Source organism: Salvelinus namaycush, unplaced genomic scaffold (genome assembly GCF_016432855.1).
Source record: "Salvelinus namaycush isolate Seneca unplaced genomic scaffold, SaNama_1.0 Scaffold1988, whole genome shotgun sequence".
Taxonomy (NCBI): Eukaryota; Metazoa; Chordata; class Actinopteri; order Salmoniformes; family Salmonidae; genus Salvelinus; species Salvelinus namaycush.
The window spans coordinates 20,450-42,919 of record NW_024058772.1 but is presented as its reverse complement, the minus strand read 5'-3'; the positions used below and the strand labels follow the sequence as shown (position 1 = coordinate 42,919).

At 43.2% G+C, this 22,470-nt stretch overlaps 1 protein-coding gene across 1 annotated transcript in view; it reads right to left on the bottom strand.

The window, feature by feature from the left end:
• Positions 1–230: 230 nt before the first annotated feature.
• Positions 231–22,470, bottom strand: part of LOC120037928 (contactin-associated protein-like 2) — a gene marked incomplete at both ends in the record, with an annotated part of 42,341 nt that continues 20,101 nt past the window's right edge. The window contains 4 exons of the mRNA XM_038983885.1: positions 231–449; positions 4,425–4,595; positions 9,260–9,387; positions 12,039–12,195. Coding sequence (XP_038839813.1) covers positions 231–449; positions 4,425–4,595; positions 9,260–9,387; positions 12,039–12,195 — 675 coding nt within the window. The remainder of the gene's footprint in view (positions 450–4,424; positions 4,596–9,259; positions 9,388–12,038; positions 12,196–22,470) is intronic.

Below are 22,470 nucleotides of genomic sequence, written 5' to 3'. Positions count from 1 at the left end.
AATCAGTCGTATCTAAGCTTCGGAGAACCTACTTAGGGGAATATAAAGACACTTTATAATGTTATACTGGCACAAACTATATAGCCAACTTATTGAACTTTGCAAAGTTAAAATATAATGACAGATGAATTAAATATAAATGCAGTAGTACAGTATTGTACTATTTTTATGTTGTGTGTGAGTGTGAGTGTGAGTGTGAGTGTGTGTGTGTGTGTGTGTGTATCTCTTACCCACATAAAGCTGACTAAACAGCTCTAGCCGTGTGTGTCCCTGTGGAGGGGCGGGACGAGCTTCCCTATAGTTCAGATCCAGCTGTAGCACCGCCTCCTTCACGTTCCTCTCTGCCATGACGCGATGCCATTGGTCATCATTGAGGGGCGTGGCTGAATGGACGGCCAATTCCACGGGGCCATTCCCCACGTCAAAGGAGAAGGAGATGACAGTAGGAGCTAGAGGAAGAAGAGGAAGAAGAAAAGGCAGAATAATAATAATAATAAAAACAAGAGGTTTTGAATCAATGCCATGTCCACAAACTACTAACCACATTTGAATCTATTTATTTGAATGCATAAAGTACCTTTGGTTTAATAATCAAACATTTTCAGTCTTCATCTCATAAATCATTGTTTTCCACCCTGGAGTTCTACAGTTCAATAACTAATCTAATGCCTCATTGGTTATGGAGACTCATTTAGTTATTATAGATTTCAGCTTTACTGTGATAATGACTGCACTCAGTGTTTGATGGAGCTAATTCACAAAAATATTGATACACACACACACACACACACACACACACACACACACACACACACACACACACACACACACACACACACACACACACACACACACACAAAAGAGAGAATGTGTGTGTGACTGTGTCTGTAGAGGTGTGTATGCGTGTATGTATAGGTGTCTGTAGAGATGTGTGTGTGTGTGTATGTATAGGTGTCTGTAGAGATGTGTATGGGTGTATGTATAGCTGTCTGTAGAGATGTGTGTGTATGTATAGGTGTCTGTAGAGGTGTCTGTAGAGATGTGTGTGTGTGTGTATAGGTGTCTGTAGAGATGTGTGTGTGTGTGTGTGACTGTGTCGGTAGAGGTGTGTGTGTGTGTGACTGTGTCTGTAGAAATGTGTGTGTGTGTGTGTGTGTGACTATGTCTGTAGAGGTGTGTGTGTGTGTGTGTGTGTATGTATAGGTGTCTGTAGAGGTGTATGTGTGTATGTATAGGTGTCTGTAGAGATGTGTGTGTATAAGTCTGCCACTAACCACCTGTTCAGTCCAGATGTTACTGGCTAAAGGCTATGTGTGAGTCACTCTCCCTTCTGCCCTCTCACCTGGCCACCCTATCAATCACACACTGATCATCATCCCTTTTATTGCTCTCCTTTATTTCCACTCTTTCCTACTCCGTCTCCCTTTTCTCTCCCGCCAGAAACAACAGAGGGACAGTTTAGCCTCTGTTAGCTGAGTAAAACAGCCAAACACAGAGCCTAAAGCCCCAGTGTGAAAACAGACTAACTAATCTATTGTAATGAAGGCCTGAGCACGACTTGGTGAAACTCCAACTAATCTCCCTCTTCTTTCTCTCCATCGCTCCCTCCATCCCATACTCCACCTTATCTCTACTTCTGTTAACAAAAGAAAAAAGGACACAGACACACACCACCTCACCCTTGAGAGAGTGTTTTGAAAGATGAGAGCGGCAGAATGACGAGAGAAATAAATTATTTCTCCTCCAACAAAATTAAAGCTCATTCACAACTCACACATGAATATTCAACAACCTCTTCTCAGAGAGAAAGATGGTGAGAGAGAGAGGGAGAGAGATGCAGAGAAAGAGAGGGAGAGAGAGGGAGAGAGATGCAGAGAAAGAGAGGGAATGAATGACAAAGGGAGAGAGAGAGAGGGCAGCTGGAGGAGGTGTGGGTGTGTCCTAAGCAGGTGTTATATATTAGTTGTAAGCCAAGATGTCTGACGTTTTCCCCCAAGGTGGCTGTTATACATCACTACTAAAGACTCTGCCACAAAATTGTGAGTGGATGAGGTGAATTACCCCTATTAAACCTAAAGCTTTTTGAAATCTGCGGAAATGTAATTTGTCATCCATCATCAAATTGACAGCCACTATGCTGCCCTACAATGGCAAAACGCAGTAACTACGAATTTGGTAAAAAAATATTTGCTTTAATGGCCAGGTATATTATCTGATTAACTTCTTTATGATAGGGGGCAGCATTTTCACTTTTGGATGAATAGTGAACTGCCTCCTAATCTGTCCCAGATGCTAATATATACATATTATTATTACTATTGGATATAAAACACTCTGAAGTTTCTAAAACTGTTTGAATGATGTCTGTAAGTATAACAGAACTCATATGGCAGGCAAAAACCTGAGAAATATTCCAAACAGGAAGTGAGAATTCTGAGGCTGGTCGATGTTCAACTCATCGCCTTTTCAATTCCCTGTAAGATATGGATCTGTTTGCACTTCCTACGCCTTCCACTAGATGTCAACAGTCTGTAGAATGTGGAATGAAGCCTCTGCTGTGATGTTGAGCCGGATGGGAGGTGTTTCAGTCAGTGGTCTGGCAGAATGCCAGTTCCTGGTCACGCGCATTACACATGATATCGCCTTGCGTTCCATTTCTTCTAGAGACACGAAGGAATTCTCCGGTTGGAACGTTATTGGATAGTTATGATAACAACATCCTGAAGATTGATTTTCTACTTAGTTTGACCAGTTTATTCGACCTGTTATTTAACTTTTTGAAGTTTTCGTCCGAGTTCGCCTGCATCTGCGCGAGCGTTTGGACATGTGCACTAAACATGCTAGCAAAAGTAGCTACTTAGACATAAGTAATGGACATTATCGAACAAATCAACGATTTATTGTGGAACTAGGATTCCTGGGAGTGCTTTCTGATGAAGATAATAAAAGGTAAGGGAATATTTATGATGTAATTTCATATTTCTGTTGACTCCAACATGGCGGAGAAATGTTGTTTTTAACTGAGCGCCGTCTCAGATTATTGCATGGTGTGCATTTACGTAAAGTTTTTTTGAAATCTGACACAGCGGTTGCATTAAGAACAAGTGTATCTTTAATTCTATGTAAAATATGTGTCTTTCATCAAAGTTTATGATGAGTATTTATGTTATTTGACGTAGGTCTCTGCAATTTCTCCGGATATTTTGGAGGCATTTCTGAACATGGCGCCAATGTAAACCGAGATTTGTGGATATAAATATGCACATTATCGAACAAAACATAAATGTATTGTGTAACATGATATCCTATGAGTGTCATCTGATGAAGATCATCAAAGGTTAGTGATTCATTTTATCTCTATTTCTGCTTTTTGTGACTACTATCTTTTGCTGTGAAAATGGCTGTGTTTTTCTGTGGCTATGTACTGAACTAACATAATTGTTTAGTGTGCTTTCCCCGTAAATCCTTTTTGAAATCAGACATGTTGGCTGGATTCACAACATGTGTAGCTTTAATTTGGTGTCTTTCATGTGTGATTTCATGAAAGATTGATTTTTATAGTAATATATTTGAATTTGGCGCGCTACATTTTTCTGGCTTTTGGCCAAGTGGGACGCTACCGTCCCACATATCCCAGAGAAGTGGTATTTACTTTCCAGACCCAATAACAAACGAGTTGATCAAAATATACAAAGGAGTATCAGAAACTGCTGTCTGTCTAAACAGAAAAATACAGATTTTTCAGCAAAATAAATGACTGTGTTTTGCCTGTGTAGGGCAGTATGGTTAAATAGCCATCTCATCATAAAAGAACCGTGGCTAAATTTGATCCCCTGGAATTTAACATTCTCAATCTGAATATGATTGAATGCCCATTTAGCCATTTAATTTCAGGCATTCAAGTATAGTCGCATAAAGCACATGACATGTCAATCATCGCTTTAGAGTCATATAGAGCGATACAGTACCGGTACCACCTGTATATAGCCTCGTTATTGTTATATTACTGTGTTACTTTTTATTCATTTTTATTTTATTTTATTTGGTAAATATTTTCTTAACTCTTCTTGAAATGCACTGTTGGTTAAGGGCTTGTAAGTAAGCATTTCAAAAGAACTTGCTGTATTCGTGCACATGTGACAGATAAAGTTTGATTTGACTTGATTTGAGAACTGAGAGGGAAGCAGTCAGGGAAAAGTTTTAAAGTCTGAACAGAAATGTCAGAGTTTTTTTTCATCGTTCTAATACAGTGTTCTAATACAGTGCAATAAAGAGAGGAGGATTGAAGAGGGGAAAAGAGGAGTAATTGAAAAAGATGAAAGAGAGAACAAGCCAGAGAGGCCAATGAAAGGAGTGTAAAAACAGAAGAAGCCACAGAATTAAAGAGTGTGCTAAATGAGAGAGAACGAGGTACAGTCACTTACATTTGAGTTCGAGGCGTATGAAGTCTGTGTTGCCGAGGTTTTCCAGGAACACCCCGTAGGGAGCGCTGGTCTTGAAGTAGAAGGAGATATCAGCGCTGGTCTCTCCCTGGAAAGTGGAGAAATGCAGGTAGGAGGAGGGCGTGGTGAATGATGCTGCGTTCCAGTAGTTACCTGGGGAAAGGAGGGGAAATGCAGGGGAAAAGGAGGGGAAACAGGGGAAAAGAAGGGGAAACGCAGGGGAAAAGGAGAGGAGAAAAATAAAATGTCAGATGACCTTTGGAGGAACAAAAGCTCATGGCATGGGATTCAGCTTTGCATTGTCTTTGTCTTTCTTCCTCCCTCTTTCTCTTTCTTTCCCTCTCTTTCTCTCTCTCTCTGCATCTTTCTGGCAGGAGGAGGGGGGAGATGACAAAGAGAGGTAGTGTGAGAGAGATAGAGAGAGAGAGAAAGAGGGATGTAGCATGTATTGTATGTCGTTATCTGTTCAGTGAGATCTGTGTGAAACTTCAATCTAAAGACTTCATTCACACAGAGACACTTATGGGACTGTGTGGTTATTTGTAGGTGTGTGTATGTGTGTGTGTGTGTGGGATGGCAGATAAATCTGTCACTTCCAGCCATGCCCTGAATAACATTACATCTTCCACTCCCTCACCCCTTCTCTGTCTCTCTCCCCCTCTTTTTTAATCTCTTTCTCTCTTTCCCTCTATCCCTCTCTGTTTCCCCCGCTCTCTTTAAGCCTCTCTGCTCTGGGACGGGATGTGATGCTTGGCAAGAGGAGGAGTCCAGTGCTTTTACAGAGGAGGGCTTATCGCACTGCCCCAGAAGCCGCACACATAAGCATAAGTACGCGCAAGCACACACACACACACACACACACACACACACACACACACACACACACACACACACACACACACACACACACACACACACACACACACACACACACACACACACACACACACACTTGCCACCTACTGGGCCCGTTTTATTATTTGAAGTCTTTGCTATTTAATTACGATTACCCAGAGGCAGACATGGCTACAGAAAAGGGTTAACTTGGGACCCGATGCAAGAGACTCACACACACACACACACAAGGCCTGTCCTGGCTGTTCAGCCGCCCTAGGTGAGACAAGCTCCTACAAGAACAGTCCAAGTAAGCAAAATGACATTGAAAGACGTCTAAAATACATATTTTTCCAGATGTTGAAGTTAAGTTCAATTTTGGCTCTGAATCAAAGACAAAAATACATATTTTCCGGGCTTTGAAATCAGGTACATTTTCGGTTCTGAAGGAAAGTTTAAAATAGTTATTTCCCGAACGTTGAATTAGGTACATTTTAGGTTCTGAATGAAAGTTGAAAATATGTCATTTATAGACGTCTATGTTTGTGCCAAATCAAGGCTGGTCCAGACCTGACAAAATCTGAACCAAACATAAGATGTCCAATTAGCGTCAGCATCGGTCTGTGCTTACTGAGGTATAGCCTACATCAGGGATGGGTAACTCTAGTCCTCAGGGGCCGGAGTGTTGTCACACTTTCCCCATCCCTAGCCAACACAGCTGATGAAACTAATTCCATTCTAAACTGAAGATCATGATTAGTTAGTTATTGGTGTCAGATGTGTTAGCTGGGGCAAAGGTTTGACACCAATCAGGCCCCAGAGGACTCGAGTTGCCCACCACTGGCCTACAGTGTCGCCTGAAATAACATTTAAGGAATGCCCATCTATGTGGTAGGCATACTGTTTGTAAAACACCAAGAAAAGACGTCTGGTCCGGATAGGACTAAAAAAAGACATCCAAAAGACGTAGGCATCGGTCCGTGCTTACACTGGGCTGTTATGAATGCCCATCATTGTGGTAGGCCCACCGTTTGTAAAACAGGCCATAACATTGGCTTTATTAGTCCTGATTCCTGTAACTAAATCAGTCAATGGCTATTTAAGCTCTGAATATCAGCTACCCAACTTTATCAGGATGAGTTATCCTGAGTCTATTTGCAATGTGTTGACACAGCTAGAAATGCAGAAATATTTCATTTTTTCGCCATGATCAGCTTGTCAAATTTTTTTTACGGATAATAACTTGAAACCACACCATCATGACAATGGGATGAAACTCCTAGACAACACTTGTGGTTGTCCATTCCATACTGTCCATTTTACTTTGACCTGTTTTTGAATATGTTGTTTGTTAACATGTCAGTGCATTTTTATTTGAATGGGCGCCATTTAGGTTAGGCTATTTGATTGGAGAAACCTACATGATGTAAAAAATATCTGTCACATTACATTGTCATCCATTTTATCTCCAGTCTGTAGGCTACTTTCTACCATATCCTGTATCTGCTACATGATTTATGTTAGATGATTTTTTTGACGTAACATTGGTGGAGCGCCGCAGAGACGTGTCTCTCCAACAGCACCCTGGAGAGGCACGCTGGGAATGGACAGGATCATTATTTTGAGTCCCTGCCACTGACAAAGTGGGCAATGGTTATCATAGGGCGGCATCAGCACTCACCTAAAAAGCCCATATGCCACTGGCTGAGAGAAATTGTCATTGTTTTTGGCCAGAATTAATTATGTGAGGTATTATGTGCTGTTGGAGGTACCGTCTTGGTCTGTTTAGCTCAGAAAATGCCGCCCTCGTCAATCTCCCGCCATAAGAAGACCCATAGTCCTGCCTAATGAGAGGGCTGGGCCCTGCACACACCCACACACAAACTCTTCCAGCTATGACTGAGGGTCGGGTCCTTTGTCCCTACATCATGTGGACATGGTAATGATAGAGTTCGAAAGGGTCAGAAACATTTTATCCTTTCTTTCCTTCATTCTTCTGTTCCTCTCTCCTTTTAAGTGTGTATAATTGAGTTTGATTTTCTATTCCTTTTATGAAAGGCCTCTAATTGTATTGCTCTGTAGAGAAAAAGTTCAAAAGTTTGACAAAAGACCCTTAAGGTGATTGACACAAAAGACACACGTTGAATTGAGTATGTGGGCGCGGGTGTGTATGAGCGCGTACACACTCACCCTTACACACACGCACCCACGCGCACACGTGCACACACACACAAAATTACAATTAGTTTATCACTTTGGTGCAATTTTCACAAGTACAGTGCCTTCGGATAGTATTCAGACCCCTTGACTTTTTTCAAATGTTGTTACATTACAGCCTTACTCTAAAATGTATTAAATAAAATATTTTCCTCAGCAATCTACAGAAATACCTTATTTACGTAAGTATTCAGGCCCTTTGCTATGAGACATGAAATTAAGCTCAGGTCCATCCTGTTTCCATTGATCATCCTTGAGATGTTTCTACAACTTGAATGGAATCCACCTGTGGTAAATTCAGTTGATTGGACATGATTTGGAAAGGCACACACCTGTCTATATAAGGTTCCACAGTGGACAGTGCATGTCAGAGCAAAAACCAAGCCATGAGGTCGAAGGAATTGTCCGTAGAGCCTCAAGACAGGAATTCTGTAGCATTGAAGGTCCCCAAGAACACAGTGGCCTCCATCATTCTTAAATGGAAGAAGTTTGGAGCTCTGTCAGAGTTACCATCGGGTTCTTGGTCACCCTCGATTGCTGAGTTTGGCCGAGCAGCCAGCTCTAGGAAGAGTCTTGGTGGTTCCAGAGTTCCGCTGTGGAGATGGGAAACATTCCAGAAGGACAATCATCTCTGCAGCACTCCACCAATCAGGCCTTTATGGTAGAGTGGACCGACGGAAGCCACTCCTCAGTAAAAGGCACATGACAGCCCGCTTGGAGTTTGCCAAAAGGCACCTAAAGACTCTCGGACCATGAGAAACAAGATTCTCTGGTCTGATGAAATCAAGATTGAACTCTTTGGCCTGAATGTCAAGCGTCACATCTGGAGGAAACCTGGCACCATCCCTACAGTGAAGCATGGTGGTGGCAGCATCATGCTGTGGGGATGTCTTTCAGCGGCAGGGACTGGGAGACTAGTCAGGATCGAGGGAAAGATGAACGGAGCAAAGCACAAGACGATCCTTGATGAAAACCTGATACAGAGCGCTCAGGACCTCAGACTGGGGCGAAGGTTCACGTTCCAACAGGCCAACAACCCTAAGCACACAGCCAAGACAACACAGGAGTCTCTGCATGTCCTTGAGTGGCCCAGCCAGAGCCCGGACTTGAACCCAATCAAACATCTCTGGAGAGACCTGAAAATAGCTGTGCAGCAACGCTCCCCATCCAACCTGACAGAGCTTTAGAGGATCTGCAGAGAAGATTGGGAGAAACTCCCCAAATACAGGGGTGCCAAGCTTGAAGCGTCATACCCAAGGATACTCAAGGCTGTAATTGCTGCTTCAACAAAGTACTGAGTAAAGGGTCTGAATACTTATGTAAATGTGCTATTTCCATTTTTTTATTTTATATATTTGCTACAATTTAAAAAAAAAAACAGTTTTGGCTTTGTCATTATGGGGTATTGTGTGTAGATTGATGAGGGAATATTTTTTTTATTACATTTTAAAATCAGGCTGTAACGTAACAAAATGTGGAAAAAGTCAAGGGGTCTGAATACTTTCCGAAAGCACTGTATACAGTATTGCAATGTGAAACATGTATTTCTAGATGAAACACTGAATAAGTTTGTTGAAAAATTGACTATGATTTAGTGTGGTATACTTTAATCATTTGAAAATATGCTTAGAGTTTTGAAACAACTGCCTTTTTGATGATCTGTTTCGAGTTTTGTACTAAGCATTTTGAAAATGTACCACATACTTTTGAAAATTGCACCAAAGTGACTGAAAAAAACAAATAACAGCTTCATGCGCGGAACTCACGGTCTCCTTGACAACGGAGCGGCCCGACTGTGAGCTTTGCCTCTGAACCCAGCCTGTTGGTGTCACCCACGGCAACCTGACTGACTGGCAAATGGTCCTTATACACCAACAGACCACTGTCCTCTCTCCTGGGGAGGAGAAGAAAGAACAGATGAAGGAAGAGAGGAAAAGGAGGAGATAGTATTTTTCTATATTATTAATCTTGCAGAAATATAACAAATATTATGGAATGTAGAAAAGGGAGAGAGGGTATGTTAACTTGTAAAGCGTTAACATTTTAAATAAATGGTCTTTGTTCTGAAGCAGCCTGTATTTGTCCTTATTATCTGCTTGTTGTTCTCTGCCTTTTATGAGAACTAATATATGGAGGACACGATGGGAGCCAAGTGTGTGTGTGTCATGCCAACTCTATGTGTAATGAGGGGAAATAGAGATGTGTGTACTATAGATCACATACTCACTCAACCGGAGAAAAAAACATTAATACACACAATATTAATGGAAAGAGGGAGAGAGAGAATAACACTCATCTGTTATCGTAACAAGAGAAAGAGAAAGAGAAAGAAAGAGAGAGAGGGTGTTGTGAAGCGAGAGGGGAGAGTAGGAGAGGGAGGGGGAGGAAGAGAGACAGAAGAAGAGAAGAGAGAAGGAGAGGGAAGTGGAGGAAGAGAGACAGAAGAAGAGACGAGAGAAGGAGAGGGACATTCAGAAAAGGACAGAGGGAGAAAGAGAAAGAGTAACTAGCAGCCATACATTATTCTAATGAGAACATCCATCAGGTGTTTTAAAGGGTTCAGAAACACAATGTTTTGTTATTATTGGAGGAGAGGGGGGACATCGCTCACTGCTTCAACACAGAGCCTTTTATACACTAACCTTGTTGTTTCTATGTGTAATATTTATATCACACACAGTCTTGTGGGGACTTCTGGTTGTCATGACTGTCCACGAGAATCCAAATAGGTCAGATCAGGTTTGCAATGAATAACTTCAATCAGACCCCCTCTCACCCGTAGAGGCGGAAGGAAATAACTAGTGGGGATTAACAACTCACATCCTGTTGTAAATCAAGGGAGGAGATCCAGGCCTGCACTCTCCAAATTCACTAAAGGAATGTGCTTTGTCTCAACAGACCCTTTTCCCGCTGAAACTCTAACACGTTCAAAAGCAACTACTGGAACAGTATTTCTAACGTAGAACGTGGGGAATGGTCAGAGGCGATCTATAGAACACTAACGTCCTTATGTTGGTTATTTTGTGATGTCATTAAAAATGTTATAAAGGAAATATTGTAACTTGGAAAGTATACCCACTACATATATGAAGTTTCCATACTATGCGTTGTGCATGTAATATGAAAAAATATGAAAGTGTTTTTGTTAAGAGAGGGATGTGATTTGAGAAGCTATAAGAGATCATTTTTCCCCATAAACTTTTCACAGTGAGTAGTTACCGCCCGGAGTGAGGTTGCCCCTTTCCACCAAAATGAATAAATGATGGGTTAAGAAAAACCCAGAAATGCTTGAAGCGGCAGCTACACGTTTAAAATGGTTTGAACTTTCAATCTTAACACGAGGTGAAGAAAAAAAACTCACCTCTCAGACAATCACTGGAATGGCAGATTAGCTGTCCTAAGTAAAGTATTTTTGAAAGCGAATTTAAGTAGGACCATCCTGTTACTCTGCTCAAACCATCGTATTACGTTACTCTCATCACCCCACTGGGGACCATCGACACGTCTGGCTAGTTTATCTTCAAAGAAGCATCTTCAAGAAACATTTTGGACAATCAGAGCCTTACAAGCGTGCTGTGAAAAGGCCCAACCCCCTTCCAAGGCTGCCCTGTTCATCGAGAGATCCCCGGCGAACCCAGGCATTTCACGTAAAAACATTCATGATTTCTTACTCAAAGCGGGCGGCGGTTCGTGTGCAAAGTATATGGTTACTGTAGGTGAGAATAGTTTCTGAATGTCCCAATGTTAAGTGTCTCTGTCCCTCTCTCTCTCCCTCTCCATATTTTCTTTAACAAGCAGCCATGTTGTGGTCATTCCGCTAGGGACCAGTTTTCAGTGTATTAAGTCTCCTGTCAATAAGAGTATGTATGTATATCCTGTGTTCCCATTTAATTAGCTTGTAAATAAATAATTCAAGTAATTTGTTTAGTACTGAATCATAAGGCTCTGGTTTCTGCAGATGCAAGGAGGTTACGACTGTTCAGAATGATAATATGATACGAGGTCATGATTAATAAGTTGACTGTTTATAGATGTGATAGGTAAAGACCTTTTAGAGTTTAATTAGGGAGATGGTAACTCTTTAAAGAACCGCTCTCGTGGTGCCCCAGATCCTAACGAGTTAATTGTTACATTGTTACAGTTAATTGTTACATCGGGTAACAATTAAACATAGTTAGTTAATTTGATAAATAACAGTCTTCAGATTAATGTTAAAGTCAAGTCACGACAACGTGACTTGACACACACGCACGCACGCACGCACGCACGCACGCACGCACGCACGCACGCACGCACGCACGCACGCACGCACGCACGCACGCACGCACGCACACACACACACACACACACACACACACACACACACACACGTCAGTTGTTACAGTATATCTGATATTTGTCTCAAACATTGTTCGCCCCTGCTGCTGTTTTGGTTGGACCAGGTCCCTCTTGAAAATAGATTTTATCTCAATGAGACTAACCTGGATGGTTAAATAAAAATAAACACACACAGTACCCCCATTCCACGCCAACCCCTGTACTCACCATTGTTTGTGGTCAGCGTCACAGTTACAGTCATATTTGGGGTCAGTGCAGTTCCTGTCAATACCACAGGAACACTTCTGTATCCCTGGCCCTGATCCTCCCCAGTAGAAATGTTTCTCACTGCTCCTACCCACCCACCATGTGTAGGGGGTCCCATCTAGAGAGACACAGACACACACAGGAGATATTAGTATAAGACATATACACACACAATTTTTAAGATTCCAAACCAGTCCCAATTCCAGTCTGCTGCATGGTTCATGTCTCTTTAAATGTGTGTGTCTATGAGGTGGGGGGGTCACTGGTCTGTAATAAGAGACGTAATATTGTTTTATTCAGATGCTCCGCTCTGTAGAGTAGAAAGATATGCATAATATCTGGGAACTGCACAATAACACACACAATATGAGACTATATGAGAGAGGAGAAGATTGCTATTCTCTTTATTTCTAATAAAGGGCACAATATACGGATATAGATCTTCTATTCTGTTGTGATAAAATCCCAAATATAAAATGCTATGAATATTATAATCCGAGACACAGTATAGAGAGGAGATGAGTAAGCAAAAGCAATGATAATCTCTGAAACACACAACATCTCTCTGTCTCACCTTAGTGGCACACAGAGTTTCATTCAAAAATGCTATACAGTATATCCATTTTCAGAAATGTTGTCAACCACCACTCCTGTGTTCCAATGGCACGTTGTGTGTGTGTTAGCTAATCCAAGTTTATCAGTTAAAAGTCTAATTGATCATTAGAAAACCCTTTTGCAATTATGTTAGCACAGCTGAAAACTGTTGTCCTGATTAAAGAAGCAACAAAACTGGCCTTCTTTAGACTAGTTGAGTATCTGGAGCATCAGCATTTGTGGGTTCAATTCCAGGCTCAAAATGGCCAGAAACAAATAGCGTCTGTGTAAATGATACACTTGTGACATTAATATATTTTTACAAATAATAACTAAATACAGTAATATAATATCTGTACGTAAAACATTTACATTTGACATTGTAGACATTTAGCAGATGCTATTATCAAGAGCGACTTACAGTAAGTGCATTCATCTTAAGTTAGCTGGGTGAGACAACCACATATCACAGTCAAATATACAGGACACAAACATTCCATTCCAGCTAAACAATGGCTATATAGCGTTTTGCAAAGTGTTCAAACACATCTAAAATCTATGAATAAAAAATATGAGAACAGTAATATTTTACACACACGTGAAGGTACCCATAAGCAATAATTTCTGAGGAAAAAAATACAAATTTGACTTTTATGGGGGGATATAGCATTTTGGAAATTAAATAATTTATTCCTGCATTTCTAATATTTCATCAAACACTGGGTGTATGTGTGGCGGATTGTGTGTGTATGTGAGTGTGTGTGTGAGTGCTTGTGTGAGTGTGTGTGTGTGTGTGTGTGTGTGTGTGTGTGTGTGTGTGTGTGTGTGTGTGTGTGTGTGTGTGTGTGTGCGTGAGTGTTTGTGTGTGTGAGTGCTTGTGTGTGTGTGTGTGTGTGTGTGTGTGTGTGTGTGTGTGTGTGCGTGAGTGAGTGTTTGTGTGTGTGTGTGTGTGTGTGTGAGTGCTTGTGTGTGAGTGCTTGTGTGTGTGTGTGGATGTTTGTGTGTGTGTGTGTGTGTGAGTGCTTGTGTGTGTGTGTGTGTGTGTGTGTGTGTGTGTGTGTGTGTGTGTGTGTGTGTGTGTGTGTGTGTGTGTGAGAGTGTTTGTGTGTGTGTGTGTGTGTGTGTGTAACGTACGAGTGTTTGTGTGTGTGTGTGTGTGTGTGTGTGTGTGTGTGTGTGTGTGTGTGAGAGTGTTTGTGTGTGTGTGTGTGTGTGTGTGTGTGTGTGTGTGTGTGTGTGTGTGTGTGTGTGTGTGTGTGTGTGTTTGTGTGTGTGTGTGTGTGTGTGTGTGCATTCATACATGCACGCTCATATACACTTCCAGGTGCTCAATTCAATGTGGGTCTTTTGTGTCTATCACCTTAAAGGTCTTTTGTAATGAACATTTTTGAAACATTCTTTTCAACTTTTTCTCTTGAGAGCAAAATAATTAGAGGCCTTTGATGAAAAGAATAGAACATCTAACTAAATTATACACCTATTAGACTATTAACGGGGCAATATAAATCCATATGTATTACCCATAGATTCTTATAGAATATGTCTCACTCAGTTCCACTGTCTTACCCCATCAAACTCAAATATAAGCTTGTCCATTGCATACTAGGGAAAATGTAAACAAACACTGTGTACCCTCAAAACATGGTTACAACTGTAATTTTGGTTCTTGCATCCATAGCTATCTATGACTTTTATAGTGGTTACATTTCTCCAGCTCATCCCTCAGATTTTTACCAAAACAGTGTCAGGGGTGGTACTTTGTTATTGTTTCAAATGCTGATTGCCCCCTTTAAAATGAGAGAGTGTGTGTGTGAGAAAGAGAGAGATAGAGAGTGTGTGTGTGAGAAAAAGAGAGATAGAGAGTGTGTGTGTAAGAAAGAGAGAGATAGAGAGTGTGTGTGTGAGAAAGAGAGAGATAGAGAGTGTGTGTGTGAGAAAGAGAGAGATAGAGAGTGTGTGTGTGAGAAAGAGAGAGATAGAGAGTGTGTGTGTGAGAAAGAGAGAGATAGAGAGTGTGTGTGTGAGAAAGAGAGAGATAGAGAGTGTGTGTGTAAGAAAGAGAGAGATAGAGAGTGTGTGTGTGAGAAAGAGAGAGATAGAGAGTGTGTGTGTGAGAAAGAGAGAGATAGAGAGTGTGTGTGTGAGAAAGAGAGAGACAGAGAGTGTGTGTGTAAGAAAGAGAGAGATAGAGAGTGTGTGTGTGAGAAAGAGAGAGATAGAGTGTGTGTGAGAAAGAGAGAGATAGAGAGTGTGTGTGTGTGTGAGAAAGAGAGAGATAGAGAGTGTGTGTGTAAGAAAGAGAGAGACAGAGTGGTTGTGAAGAAGTACTCTGTTCTCCTCCCTAGTGTGCCTTTTAACAAATTCAACTTCAAAACGAGAGTTTAGAGCCTGTCTCTCCTCTATTTTCTCGCTGTGTTCATCCCTTCCCTCTTGTCACAGAGCTAAATCCCCCTGCAAACACCTCAATCCTTCACAGGAGAAGAAGTAAGAGAAAAAAAAGGAGAAAAGAAGAGAGGGAAGAGAGACGTGGATTGATAACAGCTGTTGTATGGTGTAGCTCCTCTTTGGGAAGCTCCACTACGGTACTTAGCGTGACAAAGCTTTATCTGTCTGCTAGGCTAACACACACACACACACACACACACACACACACACACACACACACACACACACACACACACACACACACACACACACACACACACACACACACACACACACACACACACACACATTGAGAGTGAATGTGTGTGTAAGGCCAGCTAGTTGTGTGTTTGCAGTAATATACGAGGGACATCAGATCAATACAGGCAGCATGCCCCATGGGCTACCTACCTACTTGAAATACACTGGGACATGAGCAGGATGAGAGAGAATTTTTACAGTGTGTGTGTATGTATGTATGTATGTATGGGTGTGTGTGTGTATGTGTGTGTGTTGCCACCCGCTGTCATTGCGGTTAAGGACAACAGTGTCTGAATGAGCTGGAAACAATCTTCTCTAGACGCCATTAGGGTTCTGATGGCTGGGGTCTGCTGCCTCTGACAGGTATATGAAGAGCAGGTGCAGATACCAACCTCTTAGAGCTAGGGGGCAGTGTTCGGAAGTTTAGATAAATGATGTGCCCAAAGTAAACTGCCTGTTACTCAGGCCCAGACGCTAGGATAGGCATATAATTGGTAGCATTGGATAGAAAACACTCTGGAGTTTCTAAAACTGTTAAAATAATGTCTGTGAGTATAACAGAACTGATATGGCAGGCGAAAACCCGAGGAAAATCCATCCAGAATTTAGTTTTTGAGGTCACTGTCCATTTCAAAGCTTGTCTATGGGATATACAAATAAATAGCTCCCAGATTGCAACTCCTATGGCTTCCACTAGATGTCAACAGTCTTTAGAAAGGGTTTCAGGCTTGCTTTTTAAAAAATTAATTAGGTGGCTCTCATTTTGACTGTAGTCTTGTGGCGCGCGTGGATGAGGGCGTGCACCTCGTTATTTATCTCCGGTATTGAACATACTACATTCTGTCTTAAATTTGATAGTTTATTTACATATTAGGGTACCTGAGGATTGATTAGAAATGTTGTTTGACTTGTTTGGACAAAGTTTATTGGTAACTTTTCGGATTCCTTTGTCTGCATGTTGAACGAGTGGAACGGGTGGATTACTGAATCAAACGCGCCAACTAAACTGACTTTTTTGGGATATAAATAAGGACTTTATCGAACAAAATGACCATTAGTTGTGTAGCTGGGACCCTTGGGATTACAAACAGAGGAAGATCTTCAAAGGTAAGTGATTTATTTCATCGCTATTTCTGATTTTTGTGACGCCTCTGCTGGTTTGGAAAATGTTTTTAATGCTGGTGTATGCGGGGCGCTGTCCTCAGATAATCGCATGGTATGCTTTCGCCGTAAAGCCTTTTTGAAATCTGACAACGCGGTTGGATTACGCTTTTAAATGATGTAGGACACTTGTATGTTCATGAATGTTTAATATTATAATTTTGTAATTTGAATTTGGCGTGACCCAGTTTCACCGGATGTTGTTGATTTTGATCCCTTCAGCGGGATCTGTGCACTAAGAGGTTTTACATTTCCACTGGCCTGCCACTCCAACAGGGATACAAACATTACGGCTCTGATGACCTGCAGTAGCACTCTGCAGGTGCATGATCCTCCTGACAGGGATAGGAGCACTACAGATGCCATTTTGGATCTAATTGCTTGGCTTGATCTCTATGTCAGGGAAATGAAGCTGTCAGTCACAGGGTTATCTAGTGACAGAAATACTGTTTTCCCCTCTGGCTTTCTCTTTCTCTCTCTCTCTCTCGCGCTCTCGTTTATACTCCCCCGCTCCGCTTAATCCCTTGCTATGTAACCCCCCATCCCTCACTCTTTCTCTTCCTCTCTTCTCTTCAGTTCGGCTCTACTTCCATCTCTATCTCCCCCCCCTCTCTCTCCCTCTCTCTTTGCTTGGTAGTGGCTTGTTGATGGTCTGGACTTGCATACTAGCATGCTGGTCACACACACACACACACACACACACACACACACACACACACACACACACACACACACACACACACACACACACACACACACACACACACACACACACACACACACACACACACACACACACACACACACACACACACACACACACACACATTGAGAGTGAATGTTTGTGTAAGGCCAGCTAGTTGTGTGTTTGCAGTAATATACGAGGGACATCAGATCAATACAGGCAGCATGCCCCTGGGCTACCTACCTACTGGAAATACACTGGGACATGAGCAGGATGAGAGAGAATTTTTACAGTGTGTGTGTATGTATGGGTGTGTGTGTGCATGTGTGTGTGTTGCCACCCGCTGTCATTGCGGTTAAGGACAACAGTGTCTGAATGAGCTGGAAACAATCTTCTCTAGACGCCATTAGGGTTCTGATGGCTGGGGTCTGCTGCCTCTGACAGGTATATGAAGAGCAGGTGCAGATACCATTAAAGTTCCACTGGCCTGCCACTCCGACAGGGATACAAACTTTATGGCTGCCATTACGGCTCTGATGACCTGCAGCAGCATTCTGTCTTTGTGAAAGGCTATGATCTCAGTGACAGGGATATGAACACTATGGAGGCTATTACGGCTCAATAACCTACAAATGCAGTCTGACACCCTGAAAGGCTATGATCCTCCTGACAGGGATAGGAGCACTACGGACGCCATTTTGGATCTAATTGCTTGGCTTGATCTCTATGGCAGGGAAATGAAGCTGTCAGTCACAGGGTTATCTAGTGACAGAAATACTGTTTTCCCCTCTGGCTTTCTCTTTCTCTCTCTCTCTCTCTCTCTCTCGTTTCTACTCCCCCGCTCCGCTTAATCCCTTGCTATGTAACCCCCCCACCCATCATTTCTCGCTCTTTCTCTTCCTCTCTTCTCTTCAGTTCGGCTCTACTTCCATCTCTCTCTCTCTCTCCCTCTCTCTCTTTGCTTGGTAGTGGCTTGTTGAAGGTCTGGACTGGCATACTAGCATGCTGGTCACACACACACACACACACACACACACACACACACACACACACACACACACACACACACACACACACACACACACACACACACACACACACACACACACACACTGATAGCCATTGTAAATGACAAAGTGGGGACTGGAGACCATAAACAACCCTAATCATCATTACCGGATGGTAATTTCTCTGTGTGTGTGTGTGTGTGTGTGTGTGTGTGTGTGTGTTTGTGTGTGTGTGTGTATGTGTGTGTGTGTGTGTGTGTGTGTGTGTGTGTGTGTGTGTGTGTGTGTGTGTGTGTGTGTGTGTGTGTGTGTGTGTGTGTGTGTGACAATCAGTCAGATTTAGTGTTGTACGCGTCCGGGTCAAGGCCGATGGACAGATATGTCATGACAAAATGGCTTCGTGGGGATGGTCTCATTTTTTACAACACTTTTTCATTCACTCCATCCATCCATTTAATTTGTTTATCAGGCCTGCCAGGGAGATGCTCAACACTGATCATTACAAAGGAGGACAAAACAACTAAATGAAGGTGACGGCAGAGAGAGAGAGAGAGAAAGAGGAGAAGGCAGAGTCAGAGAGAGAGAGGAATGTGTGAGAGGGAGAGAGGAGAAGGCAGAGTCAGAGAGAGAGAGGAATGTGTGAGAGGGAGAGAGGGGAAGGCAGAGTCAGAGAGAGAGAGGAATGTGTGAGAGGGAGAGAGGGGAAGGCAGAGTCAGAGAGAGAGAGAGGAATGTGTGAGAGGGAGAGAGGGGAAGGCAGAGTCAGAGAGAGACAGGAATGTGTGAGAGGGAGAGAGGGGAAGGCAGAGTCAGAGAGAGAGAGGAATGTGTGTGAGAGAGAGAGGGGAAGGCAGAGTCAGAGAGAGACAGGAATGTGTGAGAGGGAGAGAGGGGAAGGCAGAGTCAGAGAGAGAGAGGAATGTGTGTGAGAGAGAGAGGGGAAGGCAGAGTCAGAGAGAGACAGGAATGTGTGAGAGGGAGAGAGGGGAAGGCAGAGTCAGAGAGAGACAGGAATGTGTGAGAGGGAGAGAGGGGAAGGCAGAGTCAGAGAGAGAGGAATATGTGTGAGAGAGAGAGGGGAAGGCAGAGTCAGAGAGAGACAGGAATGTGTGAGAGGGAGAGAGGGGAAGGCAGAGTCAGAGAGAGACAGGAATGTGTGAGAGGGAGAGAGGGGAAGGCAGAGTCAGAGAGAGAGAGGAATGTGTGAGAGGGAGAGAGGAGAAGGCAGAGTCAGAGAGAGAGTGGAATGTGTGAGAGGGAGAGAGGGGAAGGCAGAGTCAGAGAGAGACAGGAATGTGTGTGAGAGAGAGAGGGGAAGGCAGAGTCAGAGAGAGAGAGGAATGTGTGAGAGAGAGAGAGGGGAAGGCAGAGTCAGAGAGAGACAGGAATGTGTGAGAGGGAGAGAGGGGAAGGCAGAGTCAGAGAGAGAGAGGAATGTGTGAGAGGGAGAGAGGGGAAGGCAGAGTCAGAGAGAGACAGGAATGTGTGAGAGAGAGAGAGGGGAAGGCAGAGTCAGAGAGAGACAGGAATGTGTGAGAGGGAGAGAGGGGAAGGCAGAGTCAGAGAGAGACAGGAATGTGTGAGAGGGAGAGAGGGGAAGGCAGAGTCAGAGAGAGAGTGGAATGTGTGAGAGAGAGAGAGGGGAAGGCAGAGTCAGAGAGAGAGAGGAATGTGTGAGAGGGAGAGAGGGGAAGGCAGAGTCAGAGAGAGACAGGAATGTGTGAGAGAGAGAGAGGGGAAGGCAGAGTCAGAGAGAGAGAGAGGAATGTGTGTGAGAGAGAGAGGGGAAGGCAGAGTCAGAGAGAGACAGGAATGTGTGTGTGAGAGAGAGGGGAAGGCAGAGTCAGAGAGAGACAGGAATGTGTGAGAGGGAGAGAGGGGAAGGCAGAGTCAGAGAGAGACAGGAATGTGTGAGAAAGAGAGAGGGGAAGGCAGAGTCAGAGAGAGAGAGAGGAATGTGTGAGAGGGAGAGAGGGGAAGGCAGAGTCAGAGAGAGAGAGGAATGTGTGTGAGGGAGAGAGGGGAAGGCAGAGTCAGAGAGAGACAGGAATGTGTGAGAGGGAGAGAGGGGAAGGCAGAGTCAGAGAGAGAGGAATGTGTGAGAGGGAGAGAGGGGAAGGCAGAGTCAGAGAGAGACAGGAATGTGTGAGAGGGAGAGAGGGGAAGGCAGAGTCAGAGAGAGAGGAATGTGTGTGAGGGAGAGAGGGGAAGGCAGAGTCAGAGAGAGAGGAATGTGTGAGAGGGAGAGAGGGGAAGGCAGAGTCAGAGAGAGAGGAATGTGTGTGAGGGAGAGAGGGGAAGGCAGAGTCAGAGAGAGAGAGAGGAATGTGAGAGAGAGAGAGAGGGGAAGGCAGAGTCAGAGAGAGACAGGAATGTGTGAGAGGGAGAGAGGGGAAGGCAGAGTCAGAGAGAGACAGGAATGTGTGAGAGGGAGAGAGGGGAAGGCAGAGTCAGAGAGAGAGAGAGAGGAATGTGTGAGAGGAAGAGAGGGGTGAGGAAGAGGGTGGAAAGGGTCAGGAGTAAAATAAAGAAAGAGATCGGGGGACAGAATATGTTGTACAACATAATTCAACCCAATCAATAAGGCCAGAGTTCACTGACAGATCAACAACTGTCTCTCTGGAAGTATGGGGAGAGGTTACCAAGGTTACAGTCCCCCCCCCCCCCCCACTCAACACTCTCTCCATCCCTTTCTCTCCCTCCCCCTCTCTCCACCTCCAATCCACCTCTCTCTCTCTCTAGCCTGAGGAAGGGTCAGTGCAGCCTTTCACTGTTCTATACTTTATGTGATGTACACAATGCACCAGCTGTTACATTCTGTATAGAATAGGGATTGTATAGAATGGAAGAATGCTATTTCATATTCCGTTCCATTATTGAGGAAGCGCTCAGAGAAATCCCATGATCCTTGTGTTCTATATGTCATTCTATGGAGGAACTGAGGCAGGTGAAGCGGGAAGGTGTTTGACTAAGACATTATATACACCACACACACACACACACACACACACACACACACACACACACACACACACACACACACACACACACACACACACACACACACACACACACACACACACACACACACACACACACACACACACGTTATGTTCTATCCTCATGGGGACCTAAAATGTATTTCCATTAAAAATCCTATTTTCCCTAACCCCTAACCTAACCCTAACTATAACGCTAATCCTAACCTTAACCCTAACCTTAACCCGTTACCATAACCCAAACCCTAAACCTAACCCCTAAACCTTACCTTAATTCTTTACCTTAAATAAAGGTAAAATAAATAAAATTCTAACCCTCCCCCCACACACACCCTTCAGCTTGACAGCATGACTTTAGCAACCCCATCAGTAACCAAACTCCCATATGTATTTATTAGCTGGAGAACTGCACTCTGGGCCTGTTCTTTTCTAAATGCTGTTATGATCTTAAACATCTGTTCAAATCAATGAAAACAACATGATTAAGACATGGTTCTCAGATAATTATAAATCAAAAATAAAGACGATCCAAAAACACCAAAGTATAGTAAGTCTTGTTCTGTAAGATGCACACACCACCCGCTTCTCTCCTCTTCTCTATTTCCCGCAGGTTAACGTTTATTGTAATGAGTCTTCAAGCTTGAAGTTGTATTAGTCGTATGTACAGGATACACATGGTATACAACATCCAACCAAACGCTTACTTGCAGGTTCCTTCTTGACAATGCAACAACAATAGGAAATAATACAAGATAAGAATACGAACATAAAGTAAATGGTAGTAGAATATAATATATTTCTTTAGTATAGTACAGGTAGGCACAATTTATACTACAATATTTACACATGTATCAGGATGGGGGGAATTGGTTGGCAAGTGTTTAAATTGCTCTGATACTATCTGCCCGACGATAAGGGAGTGAACAGCTCGTGTCTGGGGTGTGTGAGGTCCTTAATGATGTTGGGGGACTTCCTCAGGTACAGTTTCAAGTACAGTAGCTGTCCTGGATGGATGGGAACACGGCCCCAGTGATGTATTGGAGGGAACAATATTATTGAATGCTGATCGGTTTCCGCTAGATGGGACAGCTTTAAAGTCAAAATTGGCCATATCGTAAAACCTCATGAAAACAAAAGTTTGCAGTGTGGTTAAGTTTAGGGTTAAGGTTAGGGTTAGATTGTATGACTGTGGCTGTGCCAGCTAGTGACCACTCTGCAGAGCTACCTCCAGAACATGAGTCCTCTCAATGAATGCCAACCTG